At 47.8% G+C, this 14359-nt stretch overlaps 1 protein-coding gene across 4 annotated transcripts in view; it reads left to right on the forward strand.

Annotated features, from left to right (window-relative positions):
• The window catches only part of MPPED2 (metallophosphoesterase domain containing 2), a 195418-nt gene that overhangs the window by 100947 nt on the left and 80112 nt on the right, over positions 1 to 14359 (forward strand). The window contains exons 1-2 of one of the 4 annotated variants that reach the window (XM_085223872.1): positions 1433 to 1579; positions 5819 to 6060. In XM_085223872.1, the coding sequence (XP_085079998.1) occupies positions 5933 to 6060 (128 nt within the window). In that variant the 5' untranslated portion in view covers positions 1433 to 1579; positions 5819 to 5932. Of the gene's footprint in view, positions 1 to 1432; positions 1580 to 1880; positions 1906 to 2326; positions 2520 to 5818; positions 6061 to 14359 lie in introns of those variants that run through there. The other 3 variants (XM_085223875.1, XM_085223874.1, XM_085223873.1) reach the window with 3 other exon arrangements.

Below are 14359 nucleotides of genomic sequence, written 5' to 3' on the forward strand. Positions count from 1 at the left end.
TCCTCTCTGTGTCCTCGGTTGCTCATCGCACTGCCGGCTCTGTCCCAGCACAAGCATTAGTGCAGCTGGGAGGTGAACCAGAAGGGCAGGCTGTGTCCTGGCACTGGCTGCATGTCCCCCCTGCTCACACAGGGCTGGGTGGATGGGCAGTGCTGCGTTGCTGATTTTTCCTCTGTGTCAGTCAGCTAAAAATACGTGGCAAGCTACGGCCTCAGCCTTCATTGCATTCAAAGCTTCCTTGGAGATGTTGCTTTGATTTGCGGACCATTTTGTCTGAAACAGGATTGTTCCTTTGGTCTGTGGTGTTTACTTCTGTTGCAAGGAAAAACAGCGCTAATAAAAGATCAGAAAGGTCTAATGTAAAATTAGGGAAAAAAAAAACCATGCGGTTCAATCCTTTTTTCAGGTTGATTTTTCTTCTTGTCCTTCCAAACAGGACAACCCAGCCTGGTGGATTTCTGTCTGACAATGCCCGGACCCTTTTCATTGTTTTCAGCAACAAAGAAAATCCCCTCTAGTTGCCATGCATAGCCGAAGGTTGGCCTGAGCTGAAATTATTTACTGGAAATTCATAGGACACAGCATGCTCTTAGAAGCCTGTTCCTAGCAGGCTCTCATTTTTCTGCCCACTTCTTAGGATTTTTTTTTTCCTCTTTACACTATGGATATATGGCTGGAAGTCCTCTTCTCATTTGTTGTCTTGAAGCGTCTTGAACATCTGCCTTCATTTCTTTACTTTGTCACCATTGTGGCTGCTGACACAAATGTTATAGCTTTTTTTTTTTTTTTTTTTTTGAAAAAAACCTCTGTAATTCTGCCTCCTTCGCTTCTGTGTAGAAAAACCCCAGTTGCCCTAAGACAATGTTCAGCCTGAAATGACAAGCCCACGCTGCCGTTTCTGTTTTTCTCCCGGCTGCCGAGGTTAGCTCCTCTCCGGCAGAACACAGCACTGCAGTGCTCTCGAGCCAGGAAAGGTGCGCAGCCTGTGGAAACCTTTTGGGGGGATTGTTTTTCTTTTTTTCTTTTTTTCTTTTTTTTTCTTTGGCGTGTGAATTGGCGGCGTTGATGTTTTCTGTCTCCCCGGGAGGAGGAAAAGAGCCGCAGCGCCGCGAGATGCCGAGCTGCGGGCAGAGCCGCGGGCAGGGGCCGCCCTGCGGGTCTCGGCCCCGGCCTCTCCGCCCTGACCCCGGCACGGAGCCGCCGCTCCCGGAGGCCTCCCCTCCCCTCCCGGCTCGGCGGAGGAGGCTTTGCCGCACTTGGGAAACGCGGCAGCGAATCCTCCCTCCCTCCGTGCCCGGGGGGGCGAAGTGCGAGGCAGCGGGAGGAGCTGTGTGTGCGTGTGTGTGTGTGTGTGTGAGCGAGCAGCGCTCCGCGGCCGCCGCGTTTCCTGGTGCCTGCTCCCTGACCCCAGTGGCAGCTCCGCTCACTGCACCGCGCCCAGGCCGCCGCCGCCGCCGCCGGGCACCGCCGCGGGTCGGGCGCAGGCTCTGCCCCGGCCGCGCCCCCGCCGCCCCATGGCGCGGCCCCGCCGCCCGCGCTGACGGCGTCCCCGGGCCGCAGCGGGCGCCGCCGAGGGGAGGTGAGCGGGGGCCGGGAGGCGGGCGGGGGGCTCCGGCTGGCGGCGGCGGAGCACAAAGCGGCGGTCGGCGGGGCCGTGCCACGGGCGAGCGCGGGGGGAGCGGGCGGCAGCTCGGCGGCACAACAATACGGCACCGCCATCCCCCCTCCCGCCGTGACCGTGCCGGGTCGGGGCGGTGCGGAGCGGTGCGGAGCGGAGATGCCCGCGGCAGCGGCGCGGTTTGCGGCGGCGCCGAGCGAGCGCGCCCTGCCCTGCGCTGCCCTGCCCTCCTCCCCGGCCGTGCCCCGCCGCCTCCCTCCGCGCCGGGGGCAGCGCGGGCCGGGCGGGTAGGCCGGGGAGCGCCGTGCCGCGGCCGGGGGGCGGGGGGCGCGCCGCGAAAGTAGCGCTGGCGAGCGGCGGGCGGCCCCCGGGGCGGCGGAGTTCCCCGCTCGCGTAGAGAGCGGCCGTCTCCCGCGGCGCGCCGCGGATCGCCGACCCCGGAGGCCCGAGACGCTCGGGAACGGAGCGGAGCGGACCTCCCGGGGGGGCGCGGGTTCGGGCGGCTCCTCCCGCGACTCGCGGCGCTCAGCCCGGCTCGCGGGGGCCGCGCCGCGAAGTTGGCGCGCGGCGGCCCCTCCGCCGGCAGCCGGCGCCCGGGCGGGGGCAGGGCAGGGCAGGGCAGGGCCGGGCGAGCGGGGCCGGGCCGGGGGCGCGGGGCGTGGCCTGCGGCACGCGCCGGGCCGCCGTCGGCCGGAGCCATTGGCCGCCCGCGGCCGTCAATCAGCGGGGGGGGGGACGGGACGAGCCCGGCGCCCCGCGGGGCCGCGGCCGGGGCGGCCCGGGAGCCGGCGGCGGGCGGAGGTGGGCTGCCGACGGCTTCGGCCCTCCCGCGTTCGGCGGCGCGGGACGCGGCTCGAAGGGAGCCCGGAATCGTTCCGCGAAGCCGTCGTCGGAACGTGCGGTAACGAGCGGCGGGAGCCGGGGGGGGGGAGGCGCGGGGCCGGGGCCGCGTCGGGAAACCCCGCCGTGCGGTGCCGTGCAGTGCCGTGCCGGCCGACGGGACGCCTTTTGCAATTGAAGTCGGGAAGCGTCAGCGTTTTATTTGAGGGAAGCGCGGCTTTTTTAGGCACCGGCGTGCGCGCGCGGACCTACAGCTTCTCCGCGCAGTTCTCCGTTAAACGCAGCGCTGTGGTTTCACGACTTATCCGTGCTAGTTTTCCGATACTTCTGTGGCGCGTTCGTTTTGAAGGAAGCCGCGTGTCGGCTCGTGCCAGATCTCCTATGCCAGGGGGCTCCCGGCGGTTCGCGGCGCGGCGGTGCCCGGCTCTGCACAATGCGGCTCCGTGGCGGTGCGCACAGCCGGCCGGGCTGCGCTGCTCCCGGGCTGCGGCTGTACGGCTGTACGGCTGTGCTCCGTGCCGGGCTGCACCTGCGGCAGCGCCGCTCCTGGGAAGTGCCGTACGGCGCCGGGGGAGCGGAGTTACTTCGCGGGTAAGGGAGATAATGCAACTTTCATTATTTTGTCCTCGTTTCCTGCTTGTAATCTTCGGAGAGTGAGTACGTTTAGGGGAAAAAACGGGAGGAGTTCAAAGGAACCTTAAATAAAAGAAGAAGAAAACGGACGGCTTAGGCTCAGATGAACGTGTTTTTAAAGTTTAGGAGCGCTCAGCTCCTTCTCGGCGTTTTTTTTTAGCGAGGTCTCCGTTAAAGAAGCTCCCAGTTGGGCACTGGCAGTAGGTGAGAGGTGCTTCTCCAGCCCGGCGGTGGCTGCTGGGTTTGGTTTCCCAAGGATGCTCCTCGGCTTTGTGTTAATTTAAGCACAGGGGTTCCTTCTCAGCATTAAAGGCTAGTGCAGTGGGAAGCAATTGTAGCTCCTATGCTTAAAATCATTCTGAAAGTCAACTTTAAAGTATTTAATGCAGCTATTCAAGTATCCCTTAATCATTTGTTTTACATCAGCTTGTTGTAATTTTTCTGCAACGTAGATTGTTACGAACTTTATAAAAATGCTTATTGTCTTTATGTATAATTCCCTCTCGTGAACAAATTGGATTTTTTTTTTTTCTGTGAGCAAACTATAATATGAAATGCAATGCCCTGACCTTTCTTATGCTAGATTACCTCAAACATTGCAAATTAGCTTTTCTAAATATCCGAGTATATTTTCTGTTGGTTTGGCGTGTTTTGTATGGTAGCTTTTAATTGCAAAAAAAAATAACATTAGACATGTAATTTTCACTCGGCTTAATTTATGCAAACGCTGAAGTTCTTGCTGCGAAAAGCAAAACTTGGTCTTTTTCCTCGGGGCCTGGATGGGGAGCCTGCTTGTTAATGACAGTCATTTTTCCAACAGGAAGATGTTTTCATTTGTATTTACTTTTCAGTGCAGGGCAATTATGCAGTTCTGTGTTGCGAGCACTTCGTAGTTTGTATCTCAAAAGAATTACAGTTCTTGGAACAGGACTGCAATTTGAAGCAGGTGGTTTTTTTTTGTTGTTTTTTTTTTTTTAACTGTTATGCAAAATAACACTGAAATATAATTGTAAGGGAAATTAAGGAAACAGCTGCAAACTCGGGATGGTAACCATTACATTATGACTCGTAAGCAGTTGTTGCATTATCTTAAAACATAGCAAAGATTCGGCCTAATAAAGCTCACCTTGCTGATTTTTACCCCTAAAACTCTTCTGCTTATCCTTGGGAGAAGGGGTTAATGCAAAGAGCAGAGCGTAACCTCAGCTTCTGGGGAGTACTGCCTCACTGATTGCTCTGTTTAAATGGGAACTTTATGGCTTAGTTTCATCTGGCCTTTTTTTTTTTTTTTTTTTCCTTTTTTTTTTTTTTTTTTTTTTTTCTCTAAGCAATGAAGGAGATGAGGAATAGAACCCAATTACTGGAATGGAGGTTGCCGAATGTCTTAACCCAGCTAACATATGGAAGCCTACATAGGCCTGAGGTTGTAAAATAATAAAATAAATGGCCTATAGCAGGCCATCTGCCATTTGCAGGGCAGTTTTGTCGTACTTCATGCCAAACTGGAAATTAGTCTTTGTACTCAAAATATATTTTGAATACAAATCAAAGATTCCAAACGTTACACGTGGCAAACACATTTTGGCCTGGAAGCTAAGAGAAGTCAGGAATATCACCCTGGAAAAAACACTGCTCAGTTTGATGCTCGGGCGTCAAAGCTCTCCTCTTTCTTATCTCTTTCTGGTTTTGTAAATTGCACACCGGTGTGTGTGTGCAGAAACTGAAGAGTAAGTCAGCTGCTAGGGGGTATCAGCATTTCATTGAAGTGCTGCAGCTCTGGTAGCATGCCCCAGCTAAGCTCTCCAACAGTGCTTTGGGGGAGTTGCTCATCGTGAAAGTATTCTGCAGAAATCCGCCGAGCAGTTTTCCCCAAGTCGTTCTGAAGGCAGGTGGGCAGCTGGGGCGTCCTGAGCTTTTTGGTCCAGGAAACTGAGGCTCTGATCCTTGTGGGGGCAGAGGGGAAACTCAGCAGAGATAGGATTTGGGAAATTTCTGGCTTTCTCCTCATTCTTGTGTCACAGAACGCTTCCAGCCCTAGTGCTACAACGTATCTAAGAGCACTTTGAAGATGTGAAAGATAAGGACGCGCATAGTGAGGAAAAACATTTCTTTCATCTTAGGCAGAAATATTTATGCATGAAATTGCACTTAAATCTGTCCGATAAATCATTACTGCTTCCTGATGAATCCAAACCAGTTTCAGTGCTACTGGACCGTAATGTGGATGTTTTGTTAGGGTTGTCTAGATGCTAGCCTTCTTCCAGGCAGATGCATATGTCATTTCAATGGTATTTGTGTGCGTTTCTTGCTTTGTGACTGTAGGACTCTCTGCCTTGTGTCTGCTTCCTACAGTCCCTCAGCTATCGCTCATTCTGTGAAGCCACAGTGGGGCCTTGGGACAATTCTTGTCCTTCAGGAAAGTAGTCTGCTTGTTAATTTTCACTTAGGCGTCACTCAAAACAAAGAATTTTAAGTATGGAGTGCTTAACGGGGGCTTTCCACACGGTTTGTTCTCCGGAAAATAAAACCCGTTCGTAAGCATCCGTCCTTCCAGCCCACGGAGCGATGACGGTGTCAATGTGGTGAGCACAGCTGTGAACAGCAACGCGTGCAGCCTTGGCGAGGGGTACGGCAGCGACAGGGACAGAGAAACGTGGAGAGGAGGGAGCGATGTGTCCGTGCGTGCCTCCATCTCCCCTCAGCTGAGCATGTGCTGTTTCCTCACAGCTCGGGGCTGCTGGCGAGGAGCTGCTCGGCCTGGGGAGCTGCCAGGAACACGATGCCCTGCCCTGCTCTCGGCCTTGGGAAGCTGTGAGTTGCTCATGTCCATAAGGAGGAAGGATGGCTCATGGAATTCCTTCACAAGGCAAAGTTACCATAACGGTGGATGAGTACAGCTCCAACCCGACGCAGGCCTTCACGCACTACAACATTAACCAGAGCAGGTTCCAGCCTCCGCACGTGCACATGTAAGTATTACCGATGTCTGTTTGTCCGTTCGTCCGTCCGTCCGTCCCCGCAGCCCGGGCTCGGTGCCGCTCGCCCTGCTACCTGCCCGAGCCACCCGTGCCTTTAAAATCGAAGCTCCCTTCCCCCGGCCCTCCCGCTCCTTGCGAAATAGGTCTAATTGGGACTAATTGTCCCCCTCCCCCCGGTCACCGCATCCTTTGTCCTCGCGGTTGTGGGGATCGGCTGCCGCACGCCGCGACGTGAGCGCAAAGCGGTGCCGCGACGAGTCCGAGCGCTGCGTGGAGCAGCGGGCACGGCCTGACCGCAGCCGGCCGAAGCTCGGCACCGGGGCTGCGTTCTCAGCCCAGCGTCGCCTTAACTCTCAATTTCCTTCCCATTGTTCAGGCGGGTCTGATCTTTATCGGTTAGCTCTGTTAAGGTTATTTTTCTTTCAACGCTAATAGACTGAAAAGCACTTGAAACTAAAACAAAGAGGACATCTCTTGACCTGCTCTCTGCCATTGTGAGTCAGGATTTGGAGTGATGTCATGCTATTGAATCTGATAAGGATTTTGCATAATAAGAGTGAAAAAGTTGTAGGCTGCTTCGTTGCATTTTGTTATGTAGAAGCCTACCGGAAGAGAGACAATGCGAGAGTTCAGCACCTTCTAATAGGATTTCGTGTGGTTACCGTCTTCTGTAAAGCAACTTTCCCGAGGAAGGATGCTGGAGTGGCTGCCGTGTTTGCGACCGATGACGTTTTTGTCAATTCCTTTCGGTTTATTTCTGCAGCGATGCTGGAACTCTGCTTTAGCCTGTGTTGCCATCTCGTATTCGCTGTTCAGATCTTTTGTCAGCAAATTTCTGTTGCAAGTTTTGCGCTCCAGACCGCGCTTCTGACTGACACTGAGCATGAACTCAGAACAAACAATGGAGATTTGGAAAGCAGTTTTAAAGAGCCCTTTCTTACCCACGGCTGGTTTGAATGGGAGCTGATTTTAGGACCGATGGCGCGTAGTGTTCAGTGTCTTAAGAATTACTCTTTTCTTACTGAGAATTCTTCATCCTTTGTTTCAAATGCGCAAATAATTGTACTCCCCTGATAACTTGTGTTGTAAGTATCTCTTAAACGGTACTGACTGACAGATATCCGAAGGTATTTCACTTCTTTGGAGGCATCATAAAGTTGACAAAAATACTGGCGCAATAGACTACAACGCAGTGATAACGCTTGAAAAACAGACAGCTGAAAGACCACAGCGTTCTTCAATTCATCTATGGGTATGTCATATGAAAAGGGAGATCAGAAATAAAAAAAAATTGGGAGGAGATGAGTCTGAGAGAGTTACAACAGAACGCAGATCCAACGTTGCAGCACAAGGGATGAGTTGGGGCTGTAGTTGATAGCAAGTGATGGGTTTTGGAAATGAGGATGAGAGAAAAGTGATAGGATCCTAATAAGCGCCAGGAGTTGTGGGCAGAGCAGGGCGAGAAGTGGAGATATGACAAAGGCTGTGTGTGGGTAGTTTCTTGGATGGGAGGGGAAGGGAATTAGAGCATATTGTAACTTCAGAAGGAGGCCTTATTTCCTTATTTGCCAACCCGGTGTTTGCTAATGGAAGCACTGTGCACATTTCTGAAACAGTGTCTTCATGCAAGAAGTCCTGAAAAGCAACATTAACAAGGAAACAGCGATTAATTTGTATGCTGTTGTCTTTGATAGAGCCACATCGCTGCAGCTGTCAGGGTTGTTAGATGAGGTTTTGCAGTTCTGCTTTTCTGTTTTGCTATCTGCATGCATTTTTATTTAAAGATGGTGTTTGAGGAGGTTTTCTTTTTTTTTTGTTTTTTTTTTAGTGAAAAGTTCATGTTAAAAAACTGTGGGCTGTTGAGTAATTGGCAAAGCAACACAGAAACTGAGCGTTATGACGTGTGTCAGTAGCTGGACAATCTGTTGCTCCAGGGCCCTGCTGCATACCATCAGTCAGTGGCTGGATGCAGTTTCAGGACGTTGCTCTTCCCCAGAGGAACTAATTTGTAAATTAGTTATTTCTTTATGCATATGCATCTTCACGTGTAAAGTTGAGAACTGGATTCTTGGCACATTTCTTTGTGGTATTCATCGGGCCAGATTCTCACCTCACGTGGAGTAAATTAAGAGCCTTTGGAATTTCACCAGTACAAAGATGATGTTTAAAGAAGTACTGGAATTGGACTTCCTGCTCCCCGAGGCTTTATTTTTTTTTCCCCTGCTTTTATTTTGTGCCTTTCACATAGTAGTGTTACGTACTTTAATCATCATGGATGCAGTTCTCGTTGATTGTCTCTATATATGTTGTTACTCCAGCACTTCTTAGTGCTTACCCATTTGAGTGTTCCATCAGGTAAAGAACAGTGCATCAAGACTCCCTTCGCTTAGGCTGACTGATAGCAGTTTTGCCAGTTACTCAGGTGTTTGTGTGGTATGAATTCCATGGCTTTGTTCAATCTTTGTTTTATTTCTCCACTAATTAATGTTTGAGCGGGTGGACAGTTTTCACTGTAAGATTATTTTGGATAAAGAGATGGAGTGTTGAGTTACTGGACGTCTTGAGGCAATGAAACCCATAGGTCTCACCCGTTTTCTGAAGATGTTATTGAATGTTTGCATTTGAATGTTTTGTGCATAGAATATTTATCTTCGCTTACTTTTAATGGACTGCACCACCTCAGTTCCCTGTTTTAAAGGACAGCTGCAAAATAATAATAATGATGTGCATATATTTGCTTCTCAATGATGATAATTCTTCTGCAAATTGTAGCACTTTCCCATTTTTTGTTCGGAATTATGATTTCCAGAGGCAGTTGCTTCTTTGTAGGGCTGCCCCCTCTGTTCTGCAGCACTGTCAGTTGAGGGGACATTAGTATGAGACTGATCTGAGGACTGGGAGGCTTTGAAAAGCAGGGAGGTGCTCTTTCTAGTAATGAGGTTTAGAAAGAAAACAAAAGGTGTGTAGGTTTGTTGAGACCCTTGATATGTTCTGCACGAGGCCACAGCCAGTGGTGCCAGCAATACGAGTGAGCAGCCATAGGATGCAGCCCTGGGGCAGCATCAGCACGTGGAGAGGAGCTGGCAGCCCGTGATCCATCTAGTAGAGGAGTGATAATTTTGCTCATCAGCTTTCCTTAGCCCTCACCAAAATGGCTTGGTAGCTGGCTTTAGCATGCTGGGGGTACACAGCAGAACTCTGGTGTGTTTTAACTGCAGTGCTAGTGAAGTAAGAAGGAGAAGAGGTTTCAGTGCAAGAGAAAATCTTCTAAATGAGCTTATGCACACCTGGAGATACAATGAATGACCTGCAACTATATAATTTTACTGCCTTTTCTGTACTAGAGTAATTCCCCATGTGAATATTCTTTTTTAAAATAGAGTATAAACATTGAGTTTTATCTAAGTAGAACTTTATGTACTTTATTCAACTATACATGTATGTGTGTGAGTGTGAGTAAAAGTGAATATATATTAATAGTGGTAATATAAAAATGCAGTTGTATACTCAGAAGAAAAAACACTTAACTCTGATAAACCCTTGAATCGTTGAGACCCAAAGATCTTGTTAGGCTTCTAACCTTGACAAAGTGTCTGGTATATTTTTTCTTTCAGGGAAGCCTTCCTGCACATAATGGGTGAGATTAGTGGGAAATTCATGCGTTTGATTTGTAACATTCTGTACTTGAGCTTCATATAAGGTGTATGATATTTAGGGAGGAGGAGAAAGATTGGCAGTGGTAGAATACGGACTCACTTGACATTTAGAGAATAGAGGTGTTCGTACATTGAGGGATTTTGGTTGGGGGAATACAGAGATTTGGAGTAAGCAGGCTAGCTGTGGCATTTCAGGTGGTACTGATGTGCTGAACAATCACAGCTTTGGTGCCAGGTGTTGCTCTGTCAATTAAATAACATTTCTTAGAAGAGCAGACGGAGCTCGTGAGCATCTTAGTTGCTTTCGCTCCTCCACTACAGAAATAATATAAAAAACAACGACCAGTACAACCCAAACCAAGTGAATTACATAGAAGCACATTGAACAGCAGCAGTTAAAACTTGAGCCTTCCTTCTGTCTCAGGTGATGTTTACTGAAGGCCTCTGCTCACCTTTTGCAGTCTGAACTCCCATCCCTCCGCTCCCTCGGTGGCAAGGATGGCTGCTGAAATGCAGCAGTTCCACCACGCCGCCAGTTAAACAAAACAAACCTGTTTTTCTACCCGCACTAAGCAGCCAGCAGCAGCCATTCAGCAGCTGCCTCCAGAGCAACTGAGAGCTGCCCATGGGAGGGGGGATTCCAGCAGAAAGGAGGGGAGGACAGCTGTAGGTGAGAATCCTACAGCTCGAGAGTCTCCCCTCAAGAAGAGAGCCACTAACAGATTGCTTTCTCTCATTCTTGTGCAATAGAACAATGGAAGCTGAGCTGCAATTGTCATTAAGAAAATATTTTACTGGGGCATGTGCGTGTGTCTCTGTGGGTCTAAATAATGGAAGGTTTCTATTTATCTTAATGCTTTTAAATTGTGTACTTTGCAAAATCTAAGCATAAAATATGTTTTCAGTTTAGATTTCAAATGTAAAATGAGAGCTTTTTTTAATGAGGGTGCACTTTAATTATATCTAAAGCCTTCTGAGATGCTTGAGTGGAGCATGCTGGAAGTGAAACGTATGTACAGTGGTGATATATGGCTCAGAGATTGCAGCCCTGTAATTAAAGCTCAAATTTAGTCCCCTTATATTGTGTTTATACAGTGTAGTCATATTGTGCTAATCTCTCTTGAAGAATTGATTAAGTTTCTGACCTTTCTTTTTGTCACTGTTAAAAGGAACAATGCCAGCCTTGCTTTAAAAATATTTAGGCGTCCCTCAAAGACTGATGCTCTAAAAGTGCCAATATTATTATAACAAACGTGGGACAGGTTTAAAATAATGTTTTGTCACCATCTCTCTGTTGATTACTCTATTTTCCTCTTACATTGTCCTCAGATGGAAGCCACAGCTGGTTTAATTTGGTGATAGAGCCGTGCTGGTGGGAACAGGCTGACTATCACCTCTCACAGACCCATCAGTGTGTTGGTCAGACCCCAGGTATCACGTGTGGCCTTGTCCAATTAGTCCTAGTGGTCAGAATGGAAGAACACAGCCTGTTGGGCGAAGTTGTGTCGTTACGATCAGTCACTGAGAACACACCACTTCTTTATTTCACATGAGGACAGTAGGGATGTTGCCGTGGAGGCAGCAGATTCCAGATTTTCTTCATCTCTTGGAAGGTGAAGGTGTGATCTGGTCTGCAAAACAACTTCTAGAATATAATTGATTTCCAGACGGGGAGTTGGTACTTATCAGATCTTGCAGGCATGGGAAACCCATCCTTTTTTTCAGGCTCAAGTTTTTTTGCTAGTGGCAGAACAAGGACAGGCCCGCCTGCCTGCCATAGGGGATGAGAGCTTGTTCCTTGTGATGCAGGGCGACTGCAAGCCCAAAGACTGTGTGTGCCTACCTGTAACACATCTTATTTGCAAACCCTTGTTTGACTGTCGTGTTAGGTAAATAAGAGAAAGGAAAGCCCTGTAAACAGTGTGGATTTAGAGGTCTGTGTTGTATGTCAAATGACCACGTGCGGCTTGCTTGCTTCTCTATGACGTAGAACTGTTTTCAGAGGTTAATGGTGAACCTCAGTTTTGTTCTAAACGTTGCACAGATACATTGGAGTTTCCATTTCTGATGTTGAGCTTCCTCTGTAGTTGTCTCTAGTTGTACAGTCAGTTGCCTCGCATGAGTTATCTTCAGAAAAGATGAGGGACAAGCACGTCTCCTTCCCAAAGGAGCACTTGATGAGTTTTGCTTAAAAACTCGGTAAAACATTTGGGTGTAGCTTGAGGAAATAGGCATGCTTAAGTATAGCAGAAGTTCGTGGGTGCAGGGAGATTTCTTTAAATCTGCATCTCTTACAGTGAGCTGTTCAATTACTTAATTGAAGAAATAATAAAAGCATGGCCCATCTCTTCTATGTAGATCACAGAACCAACAGATAGCTCACCTGCCGTGCTCTCTGCTGTCAGAGGAGTGTTTGCCCATGGTTTTTAGACTAGGCATATTGTCTAGATACACATCATTATGCTCAGTGGAGAGACAAGCAGGAAAATCGCAACGCTCTCCTGCTTTCACCTAAAGATTGCTTAATTATTGTGCTGTGGTATATTGTAAGAAGCATTTTGATCCCAGATATTGGATTTCATATTCCAAGACCCTCTATTCCTTGCACGCTGCTTGACATAGGCCTAGAAAGATTCCAGCAGAATTTGACCAGGCAAATTCAGGACTGGAGGCTTCCTCACAGCAGAGTCCCCACTTACTGCACCGGGCATTAACTTCTATCAGCACATTAGAGGTAAAAGCACACGGCCATTAAGCTAGCACTGCCTTCCCAGGAGGGAGCAGATGGAGAGAGGCTGGGGGAGGGAAGGAGTATGATAGAGGGACTTGATCTGATATATCTGTAAGCCAGGAGACTGGCTATTTACCACGTTTACAATTTCTCTGGTATAAGGAATTGAGTGTAGTGTCTGGGAGCGTCGGGGTCAGCACATTACTCCTCAGTGTTTACCTATTGTATCAGTTTATGGAAAGGAAAAGGTGCTAGCCCAGTATATCTTCCCTCATGCTCACTTTATATAGAGAGCACAAAGGAAAAAGTCATTACTTTTTAATTACTCTAAGCTTCTTTGTTTCTTAAAGCACATTTGCTTTTGGTTAGAATTACCAAAGGGTTCTTTCTCTCTCCCGCGAATGGTGAAGCAGTAGTTTTCAGGAAAATGAGAATTGTTCAGAATTGTAATTTCATGTGGGATGGCACATTGAAGAAATTGGAGCACTGTCCTATGCTCTTTGTAAATGCAGTGATTAGTGCCACTTACTGCTTCCAGTGGGACAGGGCTGGTTTCTAGGAGTTACCAAATTAAGTGGCTTCTTCAGTTTTAAGCTATGATACTTTATGGAGTTTCTTTCCTCTGACTGTTAACAGTGTACACACAAGATTGTGATAATTAAATGATATTAAAGAAAAAGGGAATTTTGTCTTTGATTTGCTTGTTTTGTAAACTTCAAGTCAGCCAGGCATTTGCTTTTCCTTCCTGATGTTAAGGAGAGAATAAATTAAAGCAAATAAGTACAAGCCTATTAACGTTTTATAAAGAATTCAAGAATTACCTTTGGAATTACTTGAAAGTTGTTGAAATCAGTATTTTTCATTTTGATTGTGTTTCTCTTGACGTGTTTGAATTCCCATCATCTTTTGTTTGCTAAACAATAATGCTTGCAGCTCTGGAAGAGAGGCGTGTTTATAATGATAGCAGAACAGAACTAATTCGTTTTACTCTATACCTTGGAACTAAACATATTTCCACTTGGTACACACACTCTGGGTTACTGAGGGGGAATTATGGCTCACATTACATTTTTGGATCTTTTCGATGGCATTTTAATTGTTTGTGGAAATTTCTTATATGGCTTCTCTGCTAGAACTGTTGTTCAGTTTAATGAACAGTATATTTGGTATAATGAGGCTGCACGGATCAAATCCTGCAATACAAGTTTCAGACACCCTGATAATGATGATCCTCTAGGGGTCGTATATGGTTTTTTTGTTGGTGTGGTTTTTTTGCTCTTGTTTTTGCACTGTGCCCTTTGACGTGGTGTAGTGCTAGGCTGCTTTGCATCCCAGCTGAGTGGGAGTGCCAGCGTTCGTGGAAGGATCACACATCCTATTTGTCTTGGAATCTGGTTCATCCTAGTAGCAAAATCAAGACCTTTAGCTCTTGAGGTTTTCATCATTTGTTGTTAGTTATCCGTCAGCATAAATGTTACACCTTCGAGAAAGCGGGGTGTTTTTAAACTGTGTGTAAAGAAAGTAGGGCCTTTGTTTTCTGTGAACCAGAGAAGAGAGGAAATCCTGACATCTCTTTCAAGGAAATTAAATGATCTTTGTTTAGGAGGATTTTCTTTTTTCATTCCTTCTATATATCTATGCGTTCAGTCAAGATAGGCAAGAAGGGTATGAATTTAAATTGAAAGTTAACTTTGGATCGCCTGGCTTTCTTGGTCATCTGTTCATGCCATCAGTTAATACTGTGATATGCATGAATCATTATTTTGAGTGAATATTTCTCTTCAAATGCTTTCAAAGCATCATTCTGCAGAACGGGGAGGACCTTTTGTGAATCATTCCAATCACTGTAGAGCTAAAAGCTGTAAATTGAAACACTGAGTTGGTTAGTAGTATTTTTGATTGA

This window comes from Meleagris gallopavo, chromosome 5 (genome assembly GCF_905368555.1).
Source record: "Meleagris gallopavo chromosome 5, MGAL_WU_HG_1.1, whole genome shotgun sequence".
NCBI lineage: Eukaryota > Metazoa > Chordata > Aves > Galliformes > Phasianidae > Meleagris > Meleagris gallopavo.